The 23,874-nt window shown below is 39.0% G+C and overlaps 1 protein-coding gene across 1 annotated transcript in view; it reads left to right on the forward strand.

Annotated features, from left to right (window-relative positions):
- ARP5 (actin-related protein 5) overlaps positions 1 to 23,874 on the forward strand; it is a 142,270-nt gene that overhangs the window by 100,756 nt on the left and 17,640 nt on the right. The window contains exons 8-9 of the mRNA XM_089439536.1: positions 12,322 to 12,431; positions 12,539 to 12,629. Of these exons, the coding sequence (XP_089295662.1) occupies positions 12,322 to 12,431; positions 12,539 to 12,629 (201 nt within the window). The remainder of the gene's footprint in view (positions 1 to 12,321; positions 12,432 to 12,538; positions 12,630 to 23,874) is intronic.

Genomic DNA, 23,874 nt, shown 5'->3' on the forward strand with positions numbered 1-23,874 from the left:
GCTTTCTCTTCCTTATGGAGCTTGAGGATGGCTTCTTGTGACCTTCTTTCTTTCCGTTCTTCAAGATCTAACTTATAGAAGAAAACCATATATCTGCTGCAGAAACACTAGCCTCCCTTCGCATGTGTGAGAGAGAGATAACCCAGAAACAAGTCTTCTTCGTCCTCTTCCTTCTTTGCTACCTTTTTCTTCTTCCTCCTTCACTTGGATGAGTGAGTGATGAATGTGTCACAAGGAGGTCGAGTTCCCTCCTTTATATAGGCTTCTCAAGGTGGACGTGGCTCCTCAAAACAGGCTGACTTCCCAGCTGCTAGGCCGACTTGGCCTTCAAGGGTATTTTGACACTTTTAATCACAAAATTAATTTTCTTTACAAGTTACAATGTGCCCGATGGGGTCTTCAACTTATGACAACGACTCTTTTGACTTCTTGACCTAGGACAACCCTAGAAGCACTCCATGGGTGCTTGACCTATAAAATAAAAGACCTTGAGCATGAAACCCATGCTCCAAAAATATTAATAATAATTTTCTTTCATTTTACAATATACAAGAATGGGACAACAATCACAAGTTGTAGTGAATATATACCAAGCTAGCTCTTTGCTTGGTCTAAATTTCACCTATTCCTTTTAACACTATGAATGAAAAAGAATAAGAGCTCCAACACCTCTTTGCAGAAGAAGTATTTGCCACCTGTAATAGTACCCGCAATGCCAAAGTTTGTAGAAGTGGAGTAGCACCTCCAAGCATGTTCCACCACTCAAGAGAAGATAAATTCTCTCGATCTCTAATTGCATGCATGCTCCTAAATGGACCAGTGCTAAGCGTATAGTTGCTCAAATGTTTTCGTAGCATGGAAGACGACTCCTCATCAAGAACTAATTTATCCAATGCTTTCATATAACCAGATAAAACCTCTAGATCTAGGTGTGGTTTTCCCCTACTCCTGCACCCTCCCCCCTCCCAAGGTGCTGGTGTTGAAAGCCATGATGGATGATAGTATTTAGGTATCAAAACATATGCTAAGGCATGCAATGGAATGTTTAGCATTTCCCATCGTTTTTCCACCTTTGCACAAATATAATTGTACAAGGTGATATCTCTAGGCTCAACAATGTCTTTAATCTGCCCCAACATGCTATCCATTTGCTCATACACCTCCCCAATTATTGGCCAATTTGAATCTGCAAACTCGATCACGTAATAAATTGGTTTGGTGAATTGTAAAACATATTTAATCTGTGACCAAAAGTAATTGTCAAGAATAGTGTCCTTGGTTACATTAGCACCATGTCTATCAGTGTTAATGTCATCCCATGATTCAGAGGTCACCATATTAGTTAAAGCTTGTCTCAACTTCACTAGCCGCCTAAAGGTGAGGTAATAACTTGCAAATCTTGTTTTTGCAAGTTTAAGTAATTGCAACTTGGAGTAAGTGCCATAAAAGTAGTTTACCCTTGTATGCCTTGTGATAAATTTAATGAGTTGCTTCCCTCTCTTGTAAAGCTCATTAATCCATCCACATTCTTTATGCTTCACAATGTCATGCATCAAAAGGTTCAATGTGCGCATCAAGCACCCAAAGCAAAAGATGTATGGATGAGTATGCCAATTTTTTTTTGTTTTCTCTGTTGCCTTACAATTTGCTGCATTATCAGTGATCACTTGAACCACATTATTAGGACCAACATCCTTGGTTGATTGCAATAGAATATCTGCAATGTTTTCGGAAGTTGCACTGATGGAGGAGTCATGACATGCAATAAACACTGCACCACTAGCAAAAACACCAAGAACATTTATCAAATGCTGGTTTCTAACATTTGTCCACCCATCTAATACAATGGATACCCCACAATCCACCCACTCATTTGTAAAACATGTCAAAGCTCTTGAACCTTGTTTTTTCTCTTTCTAGTAATACTGCTTTAGCTTTCTCATAGTTGGGGCTCTTGTATCCTTTTGGGGCTTCATTGATGCCCTTAACCATAGCATGGCAATAGGGAGAGCGAAGCACATTGAATGGTACACCGCAAACACAAAGAAACTAGACTATCTTTCCATCCACATAATCCCTCCCAACAACATTTAGGAAATCTCTTATTGTTCTTCTACTTCTAGAGGTTGCAGAAGGACCATGAGGAGATGAGCTACCAAATTTAGAGGTTGCATTTGATTCAAAATGAGTTTTTTTTCTTTGTTTCTTTTGGTTTTGTGCAGCCTCCTCTATTTGGATGTATTTTCTTCTTTGTTCAATTGAAACCTTAGGGAAAATTGCTATCCCCACGACACCCTTTTTCTCATTACTGTCCATCAACCCTCAAAGATGCCTCCTCACACGAGTATATGAACCACTATATTGTTTTCCTCCATGACAACCACGAGGGCACATAAACCTGTAGCTTCCACCACCTTTTCCTCCTTCAATTTCGGTCACATAATTCCACAAGGGTGTCAATGCAACTTTCCCCCCTTGCATTTCAGTGACTTCTTCATCCCCTTCCTCTTCAAACCCTTCCTCCTCATCATACATTGGGTCACTCATATGGGGATCACTATCGTCTTGTTCCTCTTCCCTTTTATTCCTATCCCCCCTTACCATCATGAAAACCAAAAGTGTAATGATACATATGTTGATTTGGTGTAGCATCGGATGTGCTCTAGCCATGAAAATTGGTGGAGAGAGTAAAGCACATGAGATCTCCAAGACCCAGAAATGCTTTGGGCAGATTGTAACCAGTTTGAGAGATATTAAAATAATTAATATTTTTAATGGAGTTCGTAAGTCTAAACTTAGGAAAAATAAAATATTAATGGGTATTAATATAAAAGTGGGTTAGAAGGTTCCAAAAGACATGGATCAAGCCAAATCTAATCTTAGCCGTTGATTAGAGATGTAAGCTCGACCGTTGAAGGACCAATAGGAAAATTATAAGAGGAGGCTTGAGGGTCAGTTGGAGAACACACCAGAGTGATCAGTCATTCATTTTGTTAGAGCGGGGTTGCTAAGCAAAGTTGAATTAGTGATCAACAACGAGGGGCAGTGAGTACGAGGCAGAGAGACAGGGACAATACTGGGAGACTAGCACAGAAGCGGAGAGAGCTAGAGCAGCAGTCAGTCCAGGCTACGCAGAGCCCAACAGAGGCAGCGCAGAGCCCAAAGAGACTGCGTCATCTAAGCAGAGGGCAGAGGGAGTGACGTAGAGGCTCCTAGAGGTTGCGCAATGCCTCAGAGGGTCCTGGGGTTGATGCAAGTCAGCAAGAGGCTGACGCAGTGGCCAGAAGGGCCAACGCTGAGCTTCAGTTGTGCCAGAGAGGGTTTCGTGGGACTGGTTTTCTAAATACTTGTTTTCGGATATAGAGGTATTGTTGCCGTATATTTTTCTCTGTCGGGTGAGCCGGTTTAGGCACCCAGTTGTACTCAGATAAACTGCATAATAATATAACCTTCTGAATAGTTGCATCAGTTTTCCCGCATTGGGATTTTCCGGGGACATTTGTCCAAAAATAACGGTGTCACTTGTGTGCTTGTTTTCTTTCAGTTGATGATCTGTAGATGTTGAGACTGTATTGTGTTTATTTTCAGTATTTATATGATTAAATAACTTGTTAAGTAATCAAACAAGTAGGTGAAATAAACCAGATAGTACAGCAAGAATTTCTAACGGGTTAGAATTAGAAATTCCAACATGGTATCAGAGGCTTGTTACAGATCACAAGAAAACTAAAGGCATCAGCTTAGCAAAGCATTTGTAGCAGATTCAGTTGTCCCGAGTGACAAAGCTGATCCTTGCAGAAAGCGACAGAGGAAGGAGTGACACAGAGGGACTGCATCATCAGTATGGGCCAGAAAGACGCAATGCAAAGACTGAGGAGGGTAGAAATTGGCTCACGCAAAGGCCAGAAGGGCTGATGCAATTGGCTGAGGGCGCTGTTTTTCTGGTGCTGAGATTGCGTAGAGCCAAGAGGCTCATTCCTTTAGTCGCTGGGGCATAGGAGGCTGTGGGTAGTTTGCAGAGTGAAGCTGGTGGGGTACTGTGATTAGAACATTACTTAACAGGGCAAGACCAAGGTGGAGGGAGTCGCTGCCGAGGCGGATTTCTAGCCAAGGAATCCGGATCAGTGTTGCAGTTGCACAGACGATTAGAGAGGAGAAACTTGACAGTTGGAAGAAGGATTTCCAGGAGGGAAATCAAGACTTAGAGGGAGTCCAGAAGAGAACTTCCAGACGGGAAGTAGAGAGACCCAGCAAGAATCGAGTCGAGAACTTCCAGACGGGAAGTAGAGAGACTCATCAGGAGTCGAACCGAGAACTTCCAGGCGGGAAGTAGAGAGACTCAACAGGAGTCGAACAGAGAACTTCCAGACGGGAAGTAGACTTAGTAGGAGTCGAATAGATACTTCCAGATGGGAGGTAGACTCAGCAGGAGTCGAACAAAGGTCTTCCAGGAGGGAAGTAGAGAGACTCGGAGGAGTCGACAAGAAGAGCAGAGAGATAGAACAGGTTGGATGAGGCATCCAACTTTGTCATCTGGAAGGCCAAGATCCTGTCTGTTCTGTGTGCCATGAGTGCTCATGTGCCACTTGAGAAGAAGTGGGGAGACATCGAGCTGTAGTCAGGAGGAATACATGCTATGAGGGGCAGGATCCTTGAGGTACCCAACCTCTTGGATTATACCTGGCTACGGGAGCCCCGAAGAGGAGTAGCGGGACTAGCAGATGTAGGTAGAGACGGATGTGGATGAAGCGACAGAGAGTGCTACAATGCAGGAGTCCTCGGGAAGCGCGAGGCTAGCTGGGTGCAACAGTGCGAGAGGCATAAGAGTGTTGCAACGGTGCAGGATAACACAAAGAGGTTTGTAACAGAGGCCAGTAAAGGGAGCACTTGTTAGCAACAGAGGGAGATTAAGCATCGGGAGTGTTTCTACCCTAACAGGGATGTCAGAAGTTGGGCGGATTAGTTACTTACTTCTTAGTAATTGAGTTGCGGTGCAGTAGCAGTATGCAGTAGCACGATGCAACATGATGAGAGGGGATGCATTGCAGATGCAATGTTGGGAGGATGGACCAACAACAACACAGATGCAGAGGGAGCTGCCGTATGGATGTAGCAGTGACAGTGGCAGGGCCATGGGCAATAGTACAGGATGCAGTAGTGCAGAGGATGTTGGGTGGGGAGGTCTAGCATCAGCACAGGGACCGGTGCCGGATAATCGGGGTGATGCTCAATGTGGAGTATTTCTAGAGCACAATCCTCGCTAAGAGGGAGTGTTGATTTGGGGTAGCATCGGATGTGCTCTAGTCATGAAAATTGGTGGAGAGGCTAAAGCACATGAGATCTCCAAGACCCAGAAATGGTCTGGGCAGATTGTAACTGGTTTGGGAGGTATTAAAATAATTAATATTTTTAGTGGAGTTCTTAAGTCTAAACTTAGGAAAAATAAAATATTAATGGGTATTAATATAAAATTGGGTTAGAAGGTTCCAAAAGACATGGATCAAGTCAAATTTAATCGTAGCCGTTGATTAGAGATGTAATCTCGGCCATTGAAAGGCCAACATGAAAAGTATAAGAGGAGGCTTGAGGGTCAGTTGGAGAACACACCAGAGTGATCAGTCATTCATTTTGCTAGAGCGGGGTTACTAAGCAAAGTTGAATCAATGATCAGCAATGAGGGGCAGTGAGTACGAGGCAGAGAGGCCGGGACAATATCTGGAGACCAGCACAAAAGCGGAGATAGCTAGAGCAGCAATCAGTGCAGGCTATGCAGAGCCCATCAGAGGCAGTGCAGAGCCCAGAGATTGCATCATCCACGCAAAGGGTAGAGGGAGTAACGCAGAGGCTCCCAGAGGCTGCGCAGTGCCTTAGAGGGTCCTGGAGCTGACATATGTCAGGAGGAGGTTGACACAGTGGCCAGAAGGGCCAGCGCAGAGCTTCAGTTGTGCCGGAGAGGGTTTTGTGGGACAGGTTTTCTGAATCCCTGTTTTCTGAAATAGAGGTATTGCTGTCGTATATTTTTCTCTGTCGGGTGAGCTGGTTTAGGAACCCAGTGGTACTCAGATAAACTGCATAATAATATAACTCTCTAAATAGTTGCACTTGTTTTCCCTCATTGGGTTTTTCCGGGGACGTTTGTCCAAAAATAACGGTGTCACTTGTGTGCTTGTTTTCTTTCAATTGATGATCTGTAGATGTTGAGACTAGTGTTTATTTTTAGTATTTATATGGTTAAATTACTTGTTAAGTAATCAAACAAGTAGGTGAAATAAACCAGATAGTACAGGAAGAATTTATAACGGGTTAGAATTAGAAATTCCAACAACATAAAAGCACCATTTTGGAATATGAATATAGATGGATAACCTGCAATGAAATGAGCAAGAAGAAAGAATGGGAAAGAGTAGGAGAGGGAGGATAAAAAATACAAACAACGACAAAAAAAATGAGGGAGTTCATTTACCTCTTTAGCTCTTGTAGATGGAACCTTTCTTTACTCCTCCAAGCTCCTCCTCCTTCATTGCTCCTAGCTCTTCCTCCACTCCTCCAAGCTCTCTTCTTCTCTCTTCTCCAAGCTCTCCAAAGATACAAGAGTGAGGAAATGAGAGGGGGAAATGACTTTTATCCCCATCTATTATTTCCCTAACTCACCTTAAACCCAACCCTAGCTCAAGTTAAAGCAAAAAAAAGAAAAAAAAAGAAATGTGGGTCAACCATTGCGGAACCACCCGTTGAGCCTTGAATTTGCTCAGGATCCTTACGATTCCTGATTCGCTATGGATCCTCTGATGGAACCACGGATCTGGGCCCCACGGTTTCGGATTTCCAGGAACCGGCTCAATTTGCCCGATTTGCGGTTCTGAATTTCCAAACTACGGTTATGCCGACAAATCCCCCACGGATCTGTACAGGACGCGATTCCACCTTTGGAACCTTGGGGGGGGGATCAATGGTCTAGGTTCATCTTATTCACTAATGTAAAAACCTTTACATTTCATTAGATTATACTCACTTTATAAAAAGCTACGTTACCGGATTCGGCAGTAGAGGGGCAAAGATCTCTGTATCCTCGGATCTGATCCGGATCCGTAGGAATACGTGCAAAATACGACAGGTGGCGAATGTGTAATTTTTGGAAACGGCTCCTCGCTAGAAACGCATCTCTATTTTAAAACTAGAACCCGCATAACTTTTGTCCAAATTCCGAAACCCGAAAAAGTTAAAAATTAAAATGTATGCGTTGGAGTTTAGGGTTTTCGTTTTTGACGCTAGTTAAAGTTATGTGGTCCCTCTTTGGTCGGAAGTGCACCCAACAGGCGGAACAAAACAGGCAGTGTTTAGCTTTCAGCGTTCCTTCAGGGCCCAACATTTGTCGTTTAGCTTTCACTTTCAGTGTTTCTTCAGGACCCAGCATTTGTCGTTCAGGTTCAGGGTCAGGTTTGTCGTTTGCTGTTCAGGTTCAAGTTTCAATGTGTGTGTCGGTATTCAATACTCACATCATCAGCTGGACCAAGAAACCCTGCAAGTTATTTTAATTTTTTTATTATACTGCCATTTCGATGTGCTAGGAAATCTTTCCCACGACCGCATTTTTTGAGATACGATAACCACATATAAGTTGATAACCACAGCCGCAATTTTTTAGATATGATAACCACGACCATTTGAATTTTTTAATGTTCATTTGAAACTTGAAAGCTCCCATGTATTTATTAAAATGTTCCATAAGTTTAAATTAAACTGTTTTAAATTTTAATGATGAAGAAAAATATAGTAATGGTGAGATTTCCTTTCGTTTTACTTCTAAAATTTTAAATTTGTTTAAAAATAATATTAAATTTCAAAGTGGCTTGGGTGTTTTGATTTATGTCGATGGTCATTAATGTAAATTAACTCAACGCATGTGGATAACATAAAGTCTAAAGATAGGGTAATGAAATATATGCCATATGGTGATATGGGTGATATTTTAGTTTTAACTTTTTGTGTATTGATAATTTGATATATATATAATATAAATATATATGGAGCTTTCAAATGAACATTTATAATTTCATATATATTTTAGTTTTTGTGTATTGATAATTTGATCTATATATATATATATATGTAGCTTTCAAATGAACATTTAAAATTTCATATATATTTTAGTTTTTGTGTATATATATATGTTATTTAATTCAAATTGTGTATTGATAACTATTAAATTTTAATATATTATAATTTGAATTTTATATGCAGTACTGAGTAACGTAATCTATATATCATTATGGAGCCATCACAACATGAGCAGAGTGAAGGGGAAATCATCAAAACAGACCCAAAATCTTCTCTATGGCAGTATGTGGAGATTATTGGAAAAAATCTCGGAGGTGGTTCATTTAAATGGAAGTGCAATGAATGCCAAGATATAAAAATGGCTCATATACTAGAGTGAAGGCCCATCTCACTGGGCAAACTAACACAAGGGTGCAAGTATGCACCGGGCCAAAAGATGCAAATGGTAAACTTGGCAAAGGTTTGAGTCCTGAAAAAATGCAATTCTATGTATCTTTGCAAGACTTTGCTGATAGGAATCATGCTAAGGGAAAACACCCTGTGCAAAGCTCTACAACTAGGCCTCCATTACCATCTAGGCCTACTGCAACAACTAATAAAAGGCTCACTCTAGGCCCTCTTGAAGCAGCGTTCAATAATCAAGGTAGAGACATAGCCGATGAACATGTAGCTTGTTGCATTTATGCAAATGGGCTAGCATTCAATTTGGTGCGTTCCCCTTATTGGCAACAAATGATTAAGACAGTTAATAAAGTGCCAAAATGGTACAAAAGATCTGGATATGAAAAGGTTCGCACTACTTTGTTGGCATCAGAAGACAATCTGTGGATAGACAACTACAGGAAATCCAGGATACATGGGCAGAAACAGGGGTGCCCATCATTTCTGATGGATGGAGAGACCAAAGAAACCGTCCATTAATTAACGTTGTTGCAGTATGCCCCCAATGGGCAATGTTTTTGAAGGTTGTTGATTGCAGTGGAATAGAGAAAGATGCATCTTTCATATCCACAATTCTTATTGAGGCAGTAGAAAGTGTGGGGCCGCATAATGTTGTCCAAGTCATTACGGACAATGCACAGGTTTGATTGTGGAGGGGTTGATATGATCACATCTTTTGGACTCCATGTGCAGTACATTCATTGAACCTTATGCTTGCCAATATTGGTGAGATTGAATGGATTAATGAAATATATGTAGTAGCAAAGGAAATCCAAATGTTCATAACCAATCATTCAATGTCCCAGGCCATTTATAGAGGTTTTGCAAAGTTGGAGCTACTAAAGGTATTTTTTTAATCAATATTATTTGTATTGGAAATTCTTTTAATTGAAAATTTATATATGATTTCTCATTTCAATTTGAGATTTGACTTTTGTACTTTTTGAAACTTGTAGGTTGCTGAAACTCGTTTTGCCTCCCACACTCTTGTCATAAAGAGGGTTGTGGAGGTGAGACAAGCATTACAAGTAATGGTCATTGACCCTCTGTGGGAATCATGGAGGTCTTCCACTTCTGATAGAGGGCAAAATCATTCCTGATGATGCATGGTGGGACAAGGTCCAATACCTTCTACGGTTCATTGAACCAATCTTGACCTTGATTAGGGCATTTGATACAGATACACCTTGCTTGGGGGAAGTTTATGAAAACATTGATAGTATGTTGGAGAGGATAAGGGAAATTATCTGGGCAAGTGAAAATGACCCTTATGAAACATTCTATTATTTAGTGAAGGACATAGTTATAGAAAGGTGGAACAAAATGACCACACCATTACACCTTTCTGGCATATGCATTGCACCCTAAGTACTATCATTCCAAAATTTTGTCTTTACCTAGTAGAACAACGCCAAACAAGGATTCTGAAGTGGTACAAGGATACAAGACAGCTTTGACGAAAATTTATAGAGATATGAAGGCTCAAATGACCTCCAAATAACCCATCTAGTTGTGAGCAACTACCAAGTGAAGTAGGACACTCAAGCCATTAACCTCCAAGATGATAAAATGGATTAATTCAACTATTAAATGGTTAAATCAACCTGAACATGTGTGCAGAATAGTTAATGCTCAAATAAACCATAATCAAGCCTCCCAATAGTCACTATCTGATCAAATCAACATGAACATGTGTGCAAATAAAGGGGTGTGCATTCCAACAAGTGTTGTACTATGGAAATAAGTTATATCTCCTAGCAAATACCATCATGATAACAACACAGTGATAGAATAGAATCTCCACCAAGGTTTGAACATAGGGCACACCACGAAAGGACTATGACATGATTCTCATTAAACTTTGGGAAAGGGCTGTATCATCAGAGATGTATGTATATCGTCAAACACATTATCTTGCAAAAAATTAAAAGTGATACACATACATCACATTTTAGGAGACCCATGTCTAAATTAACTCTCATGGATGAGTACATGATGCAAAATTCCATAGCTTTGTCGTCTAGACTAATGCCAATCTCATACCCTCATACACAGTAGAATCAAGTGGAAACAATACAATCTTGTCAAACTGAAATTCTGGTTTCTCCATATGAAGTTTGATGAGGTTGGAAACACTATCAAAGATCTTGAAACAATTAATGATAATGTTAAAAATGGATAGAAAAGGTTAGAATAAGGATAATGTCAACTTTTACTTCAAGAGTTTAATGTTATAATTAATTACTTGAGAGTCCCCTATTTCTCTTTATCCTAAGGGGTCATTGGCATCTAAGTCACCAAGTTCGGCAAATTTTAATGTTGAAATTCAAAATTTGTCGAACCTTAAACCAAATTGAAAACCAAATCAAATTTGTTCGTTTAAATGTTGAAAAAATTCAAATTAAACATAAACGTGAACCTGCAAATATTATTCAAATGGATTCAGCAAGGGTTTAATCCTATTTAAAATTTGTTTGTTTTAATTCGTTAGCAAAATTCAAATTGAACACCAATGCAAACCTGAAATTAATATCGTCTAATTTTTTATTGTCGATTTTTTTTTTGAATTTGAAGGTTGTCGAATTTGAACACGAACTCGAACCAGGTGACTTAGATTGGCATGGATATGGTGAAACACTGCAGGCTGTACCTTATGGTGTTTCCAAATCTGGAGATGTCGCATGGTATGGCTGGTGACATTTTGAAGGCATTTCATATTTGTTTTGACATTTCCTGGCATTTTGTGTCACTGAGAGATGGCCAAACTAGGCATTTCTTGCAACTTAAATCTAACCGTTGGGGTCTAGAACCATCATCCATATCTGAGATAAGCATATCAACAACACCAAAATGCAATAGCATGCTCCACAACCAGCAAGCATGCAACGAAGAGGTGATCAACAAGACAAGCATTCGTGAGAAGACCACCGAGTGAGCAAGCACAATCATCCAACTGAGAGAATTGGGACTTGCCAAAACCAGAGTCCTCTGTCAAATGGTTCAATGCCATGAAGAGAAAGGGTTCTATGCAGATGTATTCCCCGCCCCACCCCTCGCCCCCGTACCTGACCAAAAGTTTGGTCCAATGCACAAAGGTAGCAAATGACAAATCTCCATCAATTTGGTGAAAATGAAAAGGTGGAACCTAATACTATATGATGTATAACAAGTGCTACGATCTCTTATATCTAGCTGTCATTTGAATCTTGTGAGGTGTCACAAGACTACGTTTCAGTTTCATAAGCAGGCCTTTAGTTAGGAGTCTAGGACAGATCCTTTCTTTAAAAAAGACCCATTCTTTATGTGGAGATTCAAGTTCTAGCTTCTTGAGAAAGTCTTTCATATCCTGTTTTTTTGTTTATTTGAGGAGTAAGTTGTGTCTGCCATCTTGTCAATCTGAGCTATAATCACTTTTCTTTTGACGGTAAATTGATCTGGTTGTCTGATTCAGCTTGCCTATGTCTAAATCAACATATCTGCCAACAGTAGTGAACGTGGAAGGATAATTTGTTAATAACATAATTTGTGTGAAAGAAGTGGTGGAATACACTGCTAACTTAGAAGTTAGGACATGACTATCTTGTAGCTTTTTCCTTGACCCTATTTTTTACATCAGGGAATAACAACAATGCATGTGCCATCTCATCATTTTTTTGATAATTTACTGACATATTTTTTGTCAGACCACAATGACATCATTCTTGGTAATTTAACTCAATGTAATTTATAGAAGTACCATCTCATCATTTTTTTGTTAATCTTTTGAGTTCCTTTTTCTCAAAGCATAGATTTCAAGATTTTGACAATAATTTTGAACTTCAGGTTCTAAAGGGTGAGCCTGTTTTGGAAGCATGTAGCAGAACTAACATTGGTGGATACCACATAACTGACTATATGAAACGACTTCTTTCTCTTGAATATCCTCGTCATGTGTGAGCATCTTATTTATTTCATTTTCAACTTCAATTTTGATGGTTTTGTATTTCAACATCTCACTTCTTTGGTTAACTCATAAAGTTGTGACATGAATTATAAACAGTGGGAGCATTACTTGGGAGAAGGTTGAGGAACTGAAAACAAGCCATTGCTATATAGCACCAGATTACCATTCAGAGTTGGATATCTTTCAGGTACAGGGTTTACTGGAATTATATAAAGTTTTGTTTGTTTTCTTACATTAAAATAGTTTAGTTCATAAGCGATATGTGTGTTTATGAATAATATATCTATTTTTTTTCCCAGTATAAGGCTGTTAGTTTGACTTCACATCCCAGAGAGGTAGCTAGTTTTATAGTTAGTTGTTTTCCATTCAGTATTGCCAATCTTTCCATTAATGTTCTGTTTGATTATCAATTATTTTAACCATTTAATATGTTCTTCCAGAAGCTCTTTTGTGTATTTTTCCCATTGTCTTGCATTTTTTTTCGTTTAGTGTTCCATAGCACTTGTAGATATGTAAAGTATGATAACACTTATTTCAAAATTAAAAGCTCACCTAGTGAAAATTTAGAAACTCTATTGACATGTGGGATAAAGATGATGAGTCCCAACACATTTTGCACCCAATGTTCATAATATGTTCTAAAGACAAGTGGTTGAGCCAATTTCTGATTAAAAATGCACAATAACAACAGAATTACCCATGGTCTCCCTTGGTCCTCTGTCCTGGTACAGACTTGTCAAGCCTGTATCCATAATAATGTTGAATTGAGTGATGTTAATTGTAATAGAGTGTGACTGAAATTGGATGCACATTCAAATTGGTCTGCTGTCGATGGCCTGCAAACTCCCATGGGTAAATGTGGGCTTCCCTCACTCAATTTCTATTTGGAGAAGAATGTGATGCAATTCCAAGTTGAGGGGCTTAAGAATGTTCAAGCACAGTGAGTGGCTGTTGAAAATTGTAACTAGGTTTGGTCTTCATAATGACCTATTTGTAATCATGACATTGTATACTTTGTATAAAGAAAGAAAAAGAAAGAAAATAAAATTTTTATTTTATGTAAAGCATGGGTTTCATGCTCAAGTCTAGGTCAAAAGCATGTTCTTCGTGCTTCTAGGTATTCTAGGACAAAAAAGAAATTATGTCCCATTTGGACTCATTGTAACAAAGAAAAATATTTATTTTTGTCAAGAAAAAGCCATTTATTTCTCCAAGACCAAGTCAACCCCAGTGAAGGACAAGTTGGCCCAAGGGAGGGCTATTCGACCCCTCAAGGAGGCTATAAATACAAGGAGCTCGACCTCATTTGGAACACTCACTCATCACAAGTTCGATTTGCAGTAGCAAAGGAGAAGAAGAGCTAGAAGGACGAAGAAAGGAAGAATTGAAGTTTCTTGGGCTGATCTCTCTCTCTCTCTTTGTCCACACGTGCAATGTTAGGGTTTTTGTGCAGCTATAGTTGCAAGAGGCTGTAATTGCATGGCCAAAGTTTTGAGGAGCAGTTGCAGGGCCGAAATTTTGGTGCGAAGCTACAGTATATTGAAGATTGGAAGCTGCCTTGAAGAAGACTTTGTTGGGGGGCTGACTTGGTTTTTGGGAGGTTCTTGGGCTTTGGTCGTTGGGTATTGGAAGTCTCTTTGTGAACAATTTCTATAAGAAGAGAAGCATTTTTCTGGCTTTTACCCTTGGAGGGGCTTTGCCATGGCTTGGAGCCTATATCTTGTTGTCATCTTCATTGCTTTGGTAATTGCTTGATGAACAAGATCTAATAAAGTAACTAACACACGTCACAAGTAATTATCAAGTTAAGGAAAATATACATAATCTCTAAGTCTCCTGATTTTCCAACAGTGGCAATTATAAATGTCACAGTTTATAGTTCTTTCCCACCCTGTTGTCCCTCTCTTCGAAGGTCTTTCAGATGTTTACAATATCATCCCATTTTATGACTTTTATGCTGCTATCTACATGTTCCACCTTTCCTAGCTTATTCCTCGTGTCACCAGATTTATTCCCTCGTCTAGGAGTTTGTTGACCTTGAATTTGGTAGCTTTGGTTGGTCTTCATAATTAATATTTTAGCCCTTAAAATATATGAAACAATAAATATGAGACATGTTCTTCATGTTGGCTTCAAAAGAGAAAATTTTTGAATTTTAAAAAGTTGAATTTTTTGGCTCCAAATGAGAAGTCGAGCCTCCAAAAGATGAAGTCGGCCTAACCCTTTAGTGCCACCATGTTGGGCTACTTGAATGACTATAGAAAGTCATTTTATCCTTCTCTTCCATTAAGCAATCCAGATTTTTTATTCTCTTTTGTTCACTCGTGATGCCGCAGACCAAGATTCCTTATGGGCAAGCCGAGTTTTATGGGCAAACCTAAGTATTTGTGGCAGACCAAGTTTATGGAAAACCAGATTTTCTGAGGCAAGCCAAATTTATGTGGAAGGCCGAAATTCTCTATGGCAGAGTTGACCGAAATTCCCGAGGCTACTTATTTATGTCTGACGAGGTTTGACCTTGTTTTGATTTGATTATGGTCAAGTTTGACCTTGTTTTGATTAAAAAATACTAGAGTGTATCTCTTATTGAACTGAATAATTTCTCTAAGGAAAAGGTTGTTGGGTTTTTCCCCCATGTGGGTTTTCCCAAGTTAAAATATGTGTCTCTTGTTTGGCTATCTCTTTATGATCATATTGTTATAAATGTTTCTACTGTTGATGTCTTCTGTGTAATTACTTAATGATGAATGAGAATATGAAAAAGGATTAAATCATTAGAAGTAATTATCAGTTTAGAAGACCTATGAAAATCAACATGGTATCAAAGTTAAGGTTGCTAAAGAGCAGCCATTGAAACCCATAGAAGGAGACCCTAGTTTAGGTTGTGGAGGTTGAGAGGCCGGTTGTAGGGGGCCGAGAGGCCGAGAAACCTCAGTGCAGATTGCAAAAGACCGAGAGGCCTCAGGGATGGTTACAGGAGGCCAAGAAGCCTCAGGGCTGGTTGTAAGAACCTAGAGGCTCAGGGTTATTGAACAAGGCCAAAAGACCTCAAGATCTAAACATCTAAGTCATAGACCTAGAAAGAACCAAAAAAAAAAATCAAACCTTTAACAATACATGACTGTGATGCTTCATGAATCATAATAATGTACAAAAGTTGAAAACCCTTGAGGTCACTTGTTGAGGCAGAATGAACACCTGTTGAACTGATAGGACACTGATGATAGAGTGTAGGCTCAGAATTTTAATATGAAAGCAAAAAAATCATGCTTTAATATTGTGTTATGCTAATCATGCACAGGGACAAGATTCATTTTTGTTGACAGGGCATTCACAGTGTTACAATGAAGCAAAGACTGAATTCCTCATCAAGTTTGGTGATCGATATTCTCTTGTGAAGAGCGAGTCATTTGCAAAACTGGAGTTGTCCTTGTAAAGGACAAATTATTGCTATTCCTACAATGTTTTTTAAAGAATGTTGAGCTACTTGGTCTGGAAAGGTATACATAGTTGCAATACTATGCTTGCAAGAATTTCATATTTCATTGCTGGTCTTGTTGACATAAGAAGCAACGACCACGTATACTAAAGGTCTACCATACTGATAAAGACATCTTACTTTTATAAAGCAGTCTTTATTGATGACAAGGGCGTTCTAAGAAACCTTGAAAATCTACAAATATGTCTTCGCCTACAGTACTAAATGCAGAGTACAAGCCTTATATAGGCTATCATTAATTCAAATACACTGGCTTCAATCGATATTGGTCATTGTTTAACTAATGAGTTGACATGACATTTCATGGTTGATAAGTTGGAAGTGTATTATGCTTGTTTGCCTCGGTTGATGGAACGAGTTATCTTGGAAGCTGTTGTCGCTTTAAATGGCACCTGCAGCATTAGTGCTTTTGGAGACATAGAAAGCTTCCTAGAGACAACCTCTGGGTTGATTGTAGACCAATGCTTAGGACATCTTAAATAGAGGAGTGCATGGAAGATTATCTGTGAGGGGGTTTCTGCAACATTCCAATTGTCACGTAATTAAAAGAGAATAAAGGGGGTTTGGGAGATGGCTTCAAACTTTACTACTCTTTCTTACCCTTTTCACAGTTGAAAACACATTTAGCAGTGAGTGACAACATTGGCTCCAATTGGGGACAGTGCCTTGCTGGCAAGGTGCTGAGAACCTGCAGACCAGTATCCTTCACCATTGGGCATGGAGTCAGAAATATAATGAATCAATACGACCAAAAAATCTCCATGGGACTTTATTTGCTGGGAGTACTTCCCTTATCAAACTAAAATGCAGAAAAATAAATTCTATCAACTGGAAAGTAAACACTTAGCTAGTGAGCTTATTTATATACATTCCTACTTATGCACAGGGCTCAATTCACCTAAGTGAGTTCAACCCTCTAATGGAGCCAGGCTAGCATTTGGGTGCTGGACCTAGTGCCCCCATGCTGCTGAAAAATAAAAATTACAACAAGCATGCACCATGAAAAATCTGCAAATAAGAAGCTTGATGCATACTCCAGAAGCAACCTCTGATGCTGACCAAAGAATGTGCTCATCTAATCAGCTACAGGGTCACGAAACTGACAAGGTAAATTTACGGCTGCCTTATTTTCATGCCAAGTCTGCTGACCAATATCTTCTTGGTCAGGGCAGTCACAAATATGGTTTGGCTCCTCAGCTTTAGATTTTTCGAGCAAAACTGGTTGCTGGAAGCCTTCTCCCCACATGCTGGTAAACAAATCCATTTGACAATCCTCGACCATCTCATCCTCCTCTGAATGATATGAATCATAAATCGGAGGAGGTTCTTGATCTTGTTCTCCAAGTGAAGGATGTGCATTATAAACTGGAGCTTCTTTGCTGACCTCCTGGTGAGCCTCTTCTTCTTGTGTAGCTTCCCATGACTGGGAGTGTTGTGGCTCTGCATCGCTTGAATCTCCATTAGAGTCATATTCATCATAGGAAGGAGAAACGTAAAATTTAGCCAAATAAGACGTCTGAGGGTTTATTTGTAGCTTGATGATGTTTCCTTCTTTGTATTCTTGGACATTTTGTGATGCTTCTTGATGCAATTAGATGTTTTCTTGGAGCGGAGCTCTGCAAACATCTTCAACAGGATCATTGACCTCGAGAATGTCTTCATCGTTAAAATGTGTGCAACAATCTTCAAATAGAGCATTCGATGGATATAGTCCTTTGCAATAGTGATTGAATGCTATATGAAAATGTTTTAAGGAAGATATGCTGCCACGAGGTATTGTTTTGTACCAAACTCTAGCATCCTTGTCTAAAGAATACATGAACAATTTCATTTGTACATCTTCAAGAAAAATACCTTATTGTTCCATGCATTCATGAAATTCTTTGAGGTGCTGGTCAGGCCTTCTATCTGTGCTTCCACTGAATCTAGGAAAATAGGTATACCATTCATGAAACGAAGGGACATGATTGGGATAACCAGCAATAGAAGAAAAATCCAGTGGGGAAAATTTGTTGGCTAGGAATTCAGGAATGGCCATTTCGAAAACCTTCCTAGATGAGTGATTTCAGGTTCAAAGGTAGGGAAAGTTTTCGACTGCTCTAGCATCAGAGCGAGTATGAGGTTGCTTGAAAGCCAAGATGATCAAATAGAGAAATGAATAGTGGAGTCGCCAGGATGTTTACCATAAAATTGAGACAGTGGAGTCGCCAAGGTGAGAGATCTTCAACCCACACTTCCCTTGCTCACCTAACAAAGGAAATGTAAAAATTTGTCATACCCAAGGGAAAAGTCCTTAAATACGTTCCTCGGCAACGCTAGAAAGATGTTGTCGTTTTAAATGGCACCTGCAGCACAAGTGCTTCGGGAGACATAGAAAGCTTCCTAGAGACAACCTCTGGGTTGATTGTAGACAAGTGCTTAGGACATCTTAAATAGAGGAGTGCATGGAAGATTATCTGTGAGGGAGTTTCCATAGCACTCCAATTGTCACGTAATTAAAAGAGAATAAAGGGGGCTTGGGTGATGGCTTCAAACTTCATTGCTCTTTCTCACCCTTTTCACAGCTGAAAACACTTTTAGCAGTGAGTGACAACAGAAGCATTCCTTATATACAATATATTGGTGACATAATACCAATTAACAAAGAGGAAGATGGAGCACTCCTTGTTTGAACTAATAACATCCACCAAGTTGACAATGTCATCACTCAATGGCACATTCTTGTCCTCTTATGGTTTAGATTAATTGTCCCATCTGTATTGACTTAAACAAGAAAAGTTACACATGATAGACTTGATAATCTTATATGTATTAGGGTGAATACCTAAAAGTTTTAAATTTGGCTTATGATTCAAAAGCTCAATAAGGCCTGCTAAGGGAAATGGACCAAGTGTGTTTAGTATTCTGAAGTATGATTGAAAGTCATGTGCTCAAAAGAAGTTGTAGAGATCTAAGCCTCTAATGTCATATACCTTCTACTTCTCTAAGAAAAATGTTGTATAACTGAGTAATGTTTCTTATCAAGAATGAAAAAGATGCCTTGCATTGTACTATTGAGATTATGGTTATATTGGCTGAGATATATTGCTAGTATTAGGATGCCATTGCTTGAGTCTAGTTGTTGCTAGAATAGATTAGTATATGGCAGAGTTTTTAAGAAATGATCAACTTGATTTGATTCAAGAAATTTGCTCCAATTAACAGAGGGAGCCGAGAAGAAGAGTCATAACACTTGTGTTGAGAAATCTAGGGCATTAGTATTAGTTGATTTCTCTTCTATTAGTGACTGCTTGTGAATGATTTTTACTTGATTAGATTAGGATCTTCTTTATGTTAGATTCTTAGTGTTCTTCTTCACCAAACAGTAACCAATGCATGGACATAAATAGACAAGAGACACAACATGTAGGCTATGAGCCAGGGCCAAAACCTCTCCCTTTGAGAGGAAAACCCGCACAAATTCTTCTTATAGAGATTCCAATTGACGAATATCAAGACCAAGACCCTTGACCTATTAGCCACTCCAAGACCAAGACACTGTCTTCTCTTCTTCTTCTCCTCTTCGATCTGCTTGTCACCATCGAGATCTTCTTGTTGTCTTCATATTGAGAGCATCAATCTCTTTCCTTGATCTAGTATTGATGTCCTTCCTTTAAGGTAGCACCGAGACCTTGATGTTCCACTGCCTCACTGAATTGCAGCTCTTCCATGACACCTAACTATCCTTGTAATCTCTGTTCTTGATTACTAGACTTCAGAAGGATTCGAATTCCTCTTACTGCAATGACATCCGAATTTACTTGACTGTAATCACCCACCAAAACAGAGATCTGAATTGCTTGATGGCAATTGCTTGATGGCTATACTAGAGTCCTGAGCCCATCACTGTTTTCTCCATTCGAAAATATCCAACTTGTCTGTGATTACCCTCCAAAAATCTCATAGGAATCTGAACTCTCTTACTGTGCCAAAGATCCGAATTTATCTTTGAATCGCCCATACGAAAAACTTAGAGATATCACCGAACTGTTGGCTATCCTCCATCATCGAAACTTCAGAAGAATCCGAACTTGTGACTGTGCTCATCCATCTGAAATACAGAGGGATCCGTATTCCCTTTGATTGTGATTACATCTGACCTATTTACTGCACCCATCCATATCTTATCCAAACTCCTTTGTGTCTTCTCCACCGAAAATATCAGAGACATGCGAAGTCTGTTCTGTGGTAATGCGAGGAGCCTAGCCTCCTATATATAGTGATTTGACCATATACTTAAGCCGATTTTAGCATCCGAATGGGCGTGTCACTTTGGGTGAGCCGACATGAGTTATTACTTCATTTTGCAGGCCAACATCAAGAGAAGAGAACTGTGTTTGTCTTTGTAGGGCTTTCTAGACACTTAATTGACTCATATACCTTTTACACATGCTCAAGAAGAGCTCTTCATACATGACATTAATTCTTTGACCTCAATGACAAATCCTAAGGCTTTCAATGGGAGCCATCTAAAATAAAATCACTTGCTCATGAAAACCATGAAGCAAGGCTTGTAATAATAATTTTATTTTCTTCATTACATCATTTACAAAAGTCACAATTATATGTTATTATGAATACTGAACCTAGTTACACTTTTCAACAACTTGTGCTATGGGACCTGTTGACCACTACCGGTCAACTACCCATGCAGTACACCCCCTTTTCTTTGCGAAAAGGGGTAGCACTTGATCGACATGTCCGAGCCATCCTGCAGTCATAGCAGCTTGATCGATTTAATTGTAAACCCAGTCTGCATGTATGAATTGTAAATAATCTTAGCAGATATGAGTCGTGTATGTAAATTGCCTAGGTGGACCTAACTTTCTAATGGTAATCTACGTCCCGGAAGGTTTTTCGTCTCACCGATCCATGATCGGCAAAGTTTTCCTTCAGCCTGACCCCAAAGCCGGGATGGATTTTGTCATTAGAATTTTAGGAGAATCCTAGTGTGTTAATCTGCTAGATTATAATTGTGTCGCAGAACTGGATGGTTTATGAGGGTCTGTGTTGAATGGGTTTTTTCCCTTAAGATGTAAATTGTAAAAGTCATGATGTAAAGTGTCTTGAGGGTTAGAAAATGTTTTGATCCCCTCATAAGGCTTAAGTCCTAGGTCCTAGGTGATTTTTCCAAAGGCTAAGTTCGAGGATCCATCTTAAAATGAATTAAAAAATTAAATAAATAAATAAATAATTGAAAAATAACAAAAAATAATAAAAATATATATATATTTTTTTTAAATATATAAAAAATTATAAAATAAAGCAAAAACCCTAAAATAATAAAATAATAATGTTTTGAGTGAATGCATGTAAAATATCATTTTTTAATAAATCGACGGATGAGATTAAGAGATGTCTTGATTCTCATCGACGGTCGAGATCATTTCGACATGGATCACTCGAACTAGCCGTTGGGATCATTTCCTTTAAGTAGGGTGCTAGGGGTCATTTCAGATCATTCGATCTGTGAGTCTTGTGCTGAAGAAGCTCTCTTGTAATCTGTTTCTGGTTAATAAAAGAAGACTTTGGGGTTCAAATCTTGCTGGTGTTACTCTCTGGAAGTGCTGTGAGCTATTCTATTTTCTGCATATTTTGTTTTTCAGCCATTAATAACAGCTTATTATAGAGTATTGTGAGCTCGGGTATCTTGTTCACTTGCTAGGGTTTGAGTGGTGTTAGGGTTTCTGAAGTAATGGCAGGTATCTCCATTACTTTTTGAGATCTAGCATCATTTTTGCTTTCTTTACTGATGGTTGATTTAAGGTGTGCAGAAAACCCTTACTGAAGAAGATTTGGTGGGCGTTTGGGGAAGTTCTAGGCTGAACCAGCCAACTCCCACAGGCTCTTCCTTGCAGAGCCCAGCTAATTTTTACCCTGGGTTAATCATTTAAATTTACTTTTCTGGTTTGCATGAGAGATTTTTCGAGCCTTTCCACAACAAAGTTGAAGTTTCTAATATTCTGAAAATATTACTGCTATTATTGCTAAATCTGGCTGTTAAAGGGCCAAAAGTCTGCAATTTTGCTTAACCGATCTGGGATTTTAAATTTTGGTTCTGTGCACCTTTTTCTTATGTCGATTTTCTATTTCGCTTTGTAGGGTTTCTGAGAAATTTCGAGGGTTCATCAAAACTGTTTTACTGTTCAAGATTTGTTCTCATTTGCAGAAAGAGATTCTCGAAACCACGCGGGCATTTTCTAATCCTCACGCTGATCGCTGTTCACATTTGCGTGGCCCCTGTCTGCTCAAATTTCCATTATTCAAGGGTTAATGCAATTTATCTGAATCAAACGGGTCGTCTGCAAGCTCGTGTGGGTTTCTTTTCTTCACGTTGCACAATCTCATGATACCAGCAGTATCCACGCCATCCTGCATGTACCCAAAGAAAGCGCTCAGCAAAAAATTTTAAGCAGGGTTAATGTATGTTTTGGATTTGACGAGCCACCAACGAATGACCCATTCCTCCACCGAGTTTTTGCATATCATATGGTCCTGATTTGAAAACTGCAAATCACACAAGCTGCGCCCGTGGCTTTGGCAACATTTCTATCATCGCAGTTGATGCTCATCGCTCTCCAAATCGCACAGAGATCCGCCGTCACAGATCCCTGAACTCGAGCCTGTCAACACGCCGCCGTCTGAGCACTGGAAACTGCAGGCTCTCAAACGATTATCATCAGCCGTCGAAGAAGCATCCTGCCATCAGAAATCAGCAGGTAAGAAACAACGTGAACCTTGCCAGGTAATCTTCAAGCCAATTTCAAATTTTTTTTATTCCGCCACCATCAGTTGTGCCCTGGTTGAAAGTTTCTTGTTTACGCGTTCATTTTTTGTTGAATCAAGGTCACGATTTTATGCTTTAGTTAACCTAGACATTTTTGCGGCGTTTGAATTTGTTCCATTTTTTAATTGTTTTAGATTTGATCCCATACGTTTGCGTAGTTAAGTTTTAGGGATTTAGGCTAAGGATTAAATTTAGGTTAGTTTTTCTTTATTTAGTTATAATTTAGATTTTATAAATTTTAAATTTTAGATTTATTTCAATAGTCTTTCTTTTTTTAGGTTAAATAATTTAAATTTCATTTTTTTTTTAAATCTTTAGTTTCTTTTTTTTTAAATAGTTTCACTTTTTTATAAATTTAAAAAAAAAACCATAAAAAATATTTTGGAAGCATTTTGGGAAATTTTTGCCAAGATAATTTTTCTCAGGAAATTTACACGCATTTTATTTTTCTTACTGAGATTCAAATTCGTTGATGTTTATCATCTTTGGACAAGTCTGCACATGAATGATCATCTTAAAGATTAGCTACATATGATATCTGGTTAATGATTCATAATTGCGTGGTTGTTTAAAGCATTGATCTTTTCGAATATTTTTAATTGCTGGATATCGTTATTGAGATTTGGTCATTATAAGAACTTTATGGTTTTAACAGATATCTTGCACTGTTCTAAGTTATTTGATGACAAATGATTGTTGTTCATGGTTCATATTTCTATATCATTTAACAAGTAATCGTTTAAATATCAATCTCTTAAGGCACTGGTCTCTTAATTTAACTAAATCAATTTAGTGCTCATTGCTTCGTGTCTCCCAACCCAACTGTTTCACAGTTGGTTGCTCATTTTCCTATAGGGTCCACCCCCCTTAGCCGCGGGAGACAGGCTTAAATGGAGAGATCGGGGATCAGAGTGACAGCCCCCGGTCTGAGCGTTGTCGTGTCAATCTGCGCGACAACATTTTTTGGTGTCGTTGCCGGGGACAGAGTTTCATCGACATTCATCTTCTCATCTTTCTCATCTCTCATTTGAGCTGGCAGATTCAACCTTTGGGGTTATCATTTGGATCTTTTATTGCCTTCTTTTTCATCATATCAGCAGCATCTCT

The sequence above is a fragment of the Pinus tabuliformis genome, chromosome 9 (assembly GCF_031772625.1).
Source record: "Pinus tabuliformis cultivar Carrire ecotype Pingquan chromosome 9, CPIR1, whole genome shotgun sequence".
Classification (NCBI taxonomy): domain Eukaryota; kingdom Viridiplantae; phylum Streptophyta; class Pinopsida; order Pinales; family Pinaceae; genus Pinus; species Pinus tabuliformis.